Source organism: Carcharodon carcharias, chromosome 7, assembly GCF_017639515.1.
Source record: "Carcharodon carcharias isolate sCarCar2 chromosome 7, sCarCar2.pri, whole genome shotgun sequence".
NCBI lineage: Eukaryota > Metazoa > Chordata > Chondrichthyes > Lamniformes > Lamnidae > Carcharodon > Carcharodon carcharias.
In genome coordinates, this window is record NC_054473.1 from 187421289 (window position 1) to 187427288 (window position 6000).

The following is a 6000-nucleotide window of genomic DNA, read 5'->3' on the forward strand; positions in this document are numbered from 1 at the left end:
ACTAGCACTGTACACCAGTATTATACAGCGACAGACCCCTCCCCACCAGTACTGTACCCCAGAGTTATACAGCGACAGACCCATCCACACCAGTACAGTACCCCAGTGTTATACAGTGACAGACCTGTCCCCACCAGTACTGTACCCCAGTGTTATACAGCGACAGACCCATCCACACCAGTACAGTACCCCAGTGTTATACAGTGACAGACCTGTCCCCACCAGTACTGTACCCCAGTGTTATACATTGACTGACCCATCCCCATCAGTACAGTACCCCAGTGTTATACAGTAACTGACCCATCCCCACCAGTACAGTACCCCAGTGTTATAGTGACAGACCTGTTCCCACCAGCACTGTACACCAGTGTTATACAGTGATGGACCTGTCCCCACCAGCACTGTACCCCAGTGTTATACAGTGACGGACCTGGCCCCACCAGTACTGTACACCAGTGTTATACAGTGACAGACCTGTCCCCACCAGTACTGTACCCCAGTGTTATACAGTGACAGACCTGTCCCCACCAGTACTGTACCCCAGTGTTATACAGTGACAGACCGGTCCCCACTAGCACTGTACACCAGTGTTACACAGTGACAGATCTGTCCCCACTAGCACTGTACACGTGTTATATAGCGACCTACCTGTCCCCAAATGCACTGTATACCAGTGTTATACAGCAACAGACCTGTCCCCACCAGCACTGTATCCCAGTGTTATACAGCGACACACCTGCCATCACTAGACCTGCACCCCACCCCAAGTGTTAGGTAGCTGCAGGCCTGTCCACACCAGCACTGTACCAGTGTTAGACAGTGACACATCTGTCCCCACTAGCACTGTACACCAGTGTTACACAGTGACACATCTGTCCCCACTAGCACTGTACACCAGTGTTATACAGTGACACATCGGTTCCCACTAGCACTGTACACCAGTGTTATACAGTGACACATCGGTTCCCACTAGCACTGTACACCAGTGTTATACAGTGACACATCTGTCCCCAATAGCACTGTACACCAGTGTTACACAGTGACACATCTGTCCCCACTAGCACTGTACACCAGTGTTATATAGTGACACATCTGTTCCCACTAGCACTGTACACCAGTGTTATACAGTGACACATCTGTCCCCACTAGTACTGTACAGTGTTATACAGTGACACATCTGTTCCCACTAGCACTGTACACCAGTGTTATACAGTGACAGACCAGTCCCCACTAGCACTGTACACCAGTGTTATACAGCGACAGACCCGTCCCCACCAGTACTGTACCCCAGTGTTATACAGTGACTGACCCATCCCCACCAGTACAGTACCCCAGTGTTATAGTGACAGACCTGTTCCCACCAGCACTGTACACCAGTGTTATACAGTGATGGACCTGTCCCCACCAGCACTGTACACCAGTGTTATACAGTGACGGACCTGGCCCCACCAGTACTGTACCCCAGTGTTACAGTGACGGACCTGGCCCCACCAGTACTGTACACCAGTGTTATACAGTGACAGACCTGTCCCCACCAGTACTGTACCCCAGTGTTATACAGTGACAGACCCATCCTCACCAGTACTTTACCCCAGTGTTATAGTGACAGACCTGTTCCCACCAGCACTGTACACCAGTGTTATACAGTGATGGACCTGTCCCCACCAGCACTGTACACCAGTGTTATACAGTGACGGACCGGGCCCCACCAGTACTGTACACCAGTGTTATACAGTGACAGACCTGTCCCCACCAGTACTGTACCCCAGTGTTATACAGTGATAGACCTGTCCCCACTAGCACTGTACACCAGTGTTATACAGCGACCTACCTGTCCCCAAATGCACTGTATACCAGTGTTATACAGCGACAGATCTGTCCCCGCCAGCACTGTGCACCAGAGTTGTACGGGGACGGACCTGTCCCCACCAACACTGTATTCCATGCTATACAGTGGCATACACCAATATTATACAACGACAGCCCTGTACACCAGTAATATACAGCGACACACCTGTCTCCACCAGCACTGTATCCCAGTGTTATACAGCGACACACCTGCCATCACTAGACCTGCACCCCACCCCAAGTGTTAGGTAGCTGCAGGCCTGTCCACACCAGCACTGTACCAGTGTTAGACAGTGACACATCTGTCCCCACTAGCACTGTATACCAGTGTTATACAGTGACGGACCTGTCCCCACTAGCACTGTACACCCGTGTTATACAGTGACAGACCTGTCCCCACCAGCACTGTACACCAGTGTTATACAGTGACCAACCTGTCCCCACTAGCACTGTACACCAGTGTTATACAGTGACGGACCTGTCCCCACTAGTACTGTACACCAGTGTTATACAGTGACAGACCTGTCCCCACCAGTACTGTACACCAGTGCTATACAGTGACAGACCTATCCCCACTAGCACTGTACACCAGTGTTATACAGTGACAGACCTGTCCCCACTAGCACTGTACACCAGTGTTATACAGTGACAGACCTGTCCCCACCAGTACTGTACCCCAGTGTTATACACAGACCCGTCCCCACCAGTACTGTATCCCAGTGTTGTACAGTGACAGACCTGGCCCCACCAGAACTGTACCCCAGTGTTATACAGTGACTGACCCGTCCCCACCAGTACTGTACTCCAGTGTTATACAGTGACTGACCCGTCCCCACCAGTACTGTACTCCAGTGTTATACAGTGACAGAACTGTCCCCGCCAGTACTGTACCCCAGTGTTATACAGTGACAGACCCGTCCCCACCAGTACTGTACACCAGTGTTATACAGTGACTGACCTGTCCCCACCAGTACTGTACCCCAGTGTTATACAGTGACTGACCTGTCCCCACCAGTACTGTACACCAGTGTTATACAGTGACAGACCTGCCCCCACTAGTACTGTACCCCAGTGTTATACAGTGACAGAACTCTCCCTGCCAGCACTGAACACCAGTGTTATACAGTGACAGACCTGCCCCCACCAGCACTGTACACCAGCGTTTGACAGCTACAGACCTGTCCCCTGTCTCCCTAAGAACCGTACCCCATTGCCAGGGCCAGACTATGTGACTGCAGCACACTACGCTATCTCCAAGCAGACTTTGGAAGGGTTGAGTTTCTAATTGTTCTGCAGCCTGCTGGCTCGCTGTGACCACGGGCAAGCCCAAGCTGTGCAGTGAGGGTTTGGAATGTGCAGTTTACATTCCCATTGCCCATCCCAGGAACCAGCCACTGGAGATGGGAGACCCGAACACACGAACCAACTGCTCCACGATAAGTTCACTCCTGTGAGCAAAACTTGGGAAAGTCCCAGGTACAATGAACTGCCAGTGGCAAGTTAGCTGAGGAGAGTTAGTGACAGGGACATTGCGGATAGTGTGTGTGTGTGTGTGTGTGTGTGTCGGGGAGGGAGGGAGAGAGACAGGGGGGAGGGAGAGAGACAGGCGGGGAGGGAGGGAGGAGAAAGCTGGTGTCATTACTGTGAACTTACCGAAATATTCCTTCTTGACGTGTAACTCCAGCTCTTTCTCCAACTCCCTGGTCAGGGCTTCCAGCCTCTTCTCGGCCATGCTGGGCCCGCTCTCTCTGGACGGGGTGACCTGGTAGGGGATCCTGAACTTGTGGGCGGGGGGAGCCCCTTTGCCGGGGCTGTAGTTATAGGGGAGGATGGAGCTGGGAGCCGCTTCGGCGCTGGAGGAGGGCGGGGGAGGAGGCTGCTGCTCGTGGCGGGGGGAGGTGGGGGCGGCCAGCGGTCGGGGGTGGGGGTGGGGGTCCCCGGGCGAGGCCAGGCCGTCGTGGCCGGGGAAGGCTTCCTCCGGGAGGCCGGCACCCAGCAGCTGCAGCTCGGGGTAGGCGGCGCTCATGGAGCCGCGGGAGCTGCGGGAGCTCTGGCTGGAGAGGCTGCTCCTGGCGCTCAGCCCGGCCCCGGGAGCGTCGGGGTCGGAGCCCGAGCCGGCCGCCTGGCCGCTGTAGCGGGAGTCCGAGTAGCTGGAGCGGGGGCTGACGGTGCTGGAGCGGGGGCTGATGTGCCTCTGGTCGTAGCCGAGGCTGATGCCGCTGGTCCGGTTGCTGCCGGCCTTGCCCCCGCCTCCGCCGCCCTCCGAGCTGTTGAGGCTGGCCCGGGGGCTCGAGTGTTTACTGGTGTCACTGGCCGAACTGGCGTAACTGGAGCGGGAGCTGAGGGCGCTGCTGCCCCCGCCGCTGCTGCCGCCGCTCCCCCCGCCGCCGCCGCCGCCGCCGCCGCCCTCGTACTGGATCAGGCTGCACCGGGGGCTCGGGTACCGGTCCTGGGGGGGCCCGGGGACCACCAGGCTGGAGCGGGGGCTCGGGTAGAGGCTGGAGCGGGGGCTGGGGTGTTTGCTGTGCTCCTGGGCGCAGTTGGACGAGGAGGAAGAGGAGGAGGCCAGGCTGGAGCGAGGGCTGCCGCCGCCGGATACATTGTTGCCCCGGGCGGATACATTGTTGCCCCTGGGCCCCGATACAATGTTGCCCCTGGAGCCGGCGGATACATTGGTGGTGGTGGTGGCGGCGGCGGCGCTGCCGCTGCTGGGGAGAGGGTAGAGCGGGTAAACCCCACCCTGGCGGCTGCCGCCCAGCCCCGGCTCGGGGACCATCCCGCCGCCGCCGCCGCCCCCCCCGCCGCTGTACCGGCGGCTCTCCGCGCTGTACCCGAACGGGCCCCCGGGCCCTTTGATGTAGCAGCCGAGCGGCTCCGCCTCGCCGCCCGCCGCCGCCGCCGCCGCCGCCGCCACCACCACCACCTCCGCCCCGCTCCCGGCCCGGGGAGCAGCCGAGAGTTTGCAGAAAGTGCCCAGGCTCCGCTCCTGGTGGCTGAGGTCGACGCCGCCGGCCCCGTTCATCCGCTCGGCCGGCTCCGGTGGCTGGAGGTGCAGGATGTGGTGGTGCTGCTGCTGCTGTTGCTGCTGTTGCGGGTGGTGGTGGTGGTGATGGTGGTGGTGATGTCCCGGGATCATCTGCAGGAAGAACGCCCGCTTTGTCTCCTCCAAATCCGAGCTGCCCAGCAGCTCCCTCCGGCCGCTGTAAAACCCATCATTCGGCCCCTCGTACAGGGACAGATCCTCCAGAAAGCTCGCCTGGACTCCCAGATCCTCCTCGAATTTAGACATAACTTACAGAGTCCTCGCAACAACAAAAAAAAATCCGAGAGGAACTTCAGGCAAACTCCAAATCTCCGAGAAAGCAGCAGCAGGAGCGAGAATTAAAACATATTCCTCTTCTTTTTGAAATGCTGTCTATTCTCCTTCTTTTGTTCTTTAATTGATTATTGAGTTTCTCTTATAGCCCCTGCATTGTCCTCCTACCTCTCCCCCGCGCTGCATTTTACTCTTTGCATTTGAAATTGACACAAAAAAAAACAAACATTCCCTTTTGGTCAATTTGACTCCCGGGGCCGCAGCACCGAGCGCGGAATGGCGCGCACGGCGGAGGGAAGCTCGTTACTTTCAACCGAACGTGTAACAATCTGGAGAGAAAAAGGCAACAATATCCGGATGGCAGAGAGAGAGCGAGAGAGAGAGAGAGAGCCCCTCCCTCCCTGTCCACTACCACCACCACCCCCAGCCCCCTCCCCTTGTCCACACACTGCACAACTTCCCCCCCCCCCCACCTCCCTTGTGGGATTTAGTTACCCCCCCCCCCCCCCACCAGGTATTGGAAGAGCAGTGGTGGTGGGGGGGTGGGGGTTGTTATTGGCTGGAAGGAGGTACAAAGATGCCAGTCTGTCCCCGTCTCTCTGCCCTCCTCCTCCGTGCACTCTTTGGCGAGGCTGTGGAATGTGCGCAGGGGCACGGTCGAGGCAGGGCAGAGGGGGGTAGCGATGAGGCAGCCAGGAATGTGCTTAATTCCGAGGCCAAACAATATGATGGAGAGACTCCGGGGGGGGGGGTGGGGGGTGGATAAAGAGGAGGAGAGAGAGAGAGAGGGAAAAAAAACTTTGAGAAGCTGCTGGGTGACGCTGCTTCATGCACAG

At 57.4% G+C, this 6000-nt stretch overlaps 1 protein-coding gene across 1 annotated transcript in view; it reads right to left on the reverse strand.

Moving 5' to 3' along the window:
- The window catches only part of LOC121280492 (Wilms tumor protein 1-interacting protein homolog), a 47534-nt gene extending 42005 nt beyond the window's left edge, over window positions 1-5529 (reverse strand). Inside the window, exon 1 of the mRNA XM_041192538.1 lies at window positions 3502-5529. Coding sequence (XP_041048472.1) covers window positions 3502-5137 — 1636 coding nt within the window. The 5' untranslated portion in view covers window positions 5138-5529. The remainder of the gene's footprint in view (window positions 1-3501) is intronic.
- Window positions 5530-6000: the final 471 nt, after the last annotated feature.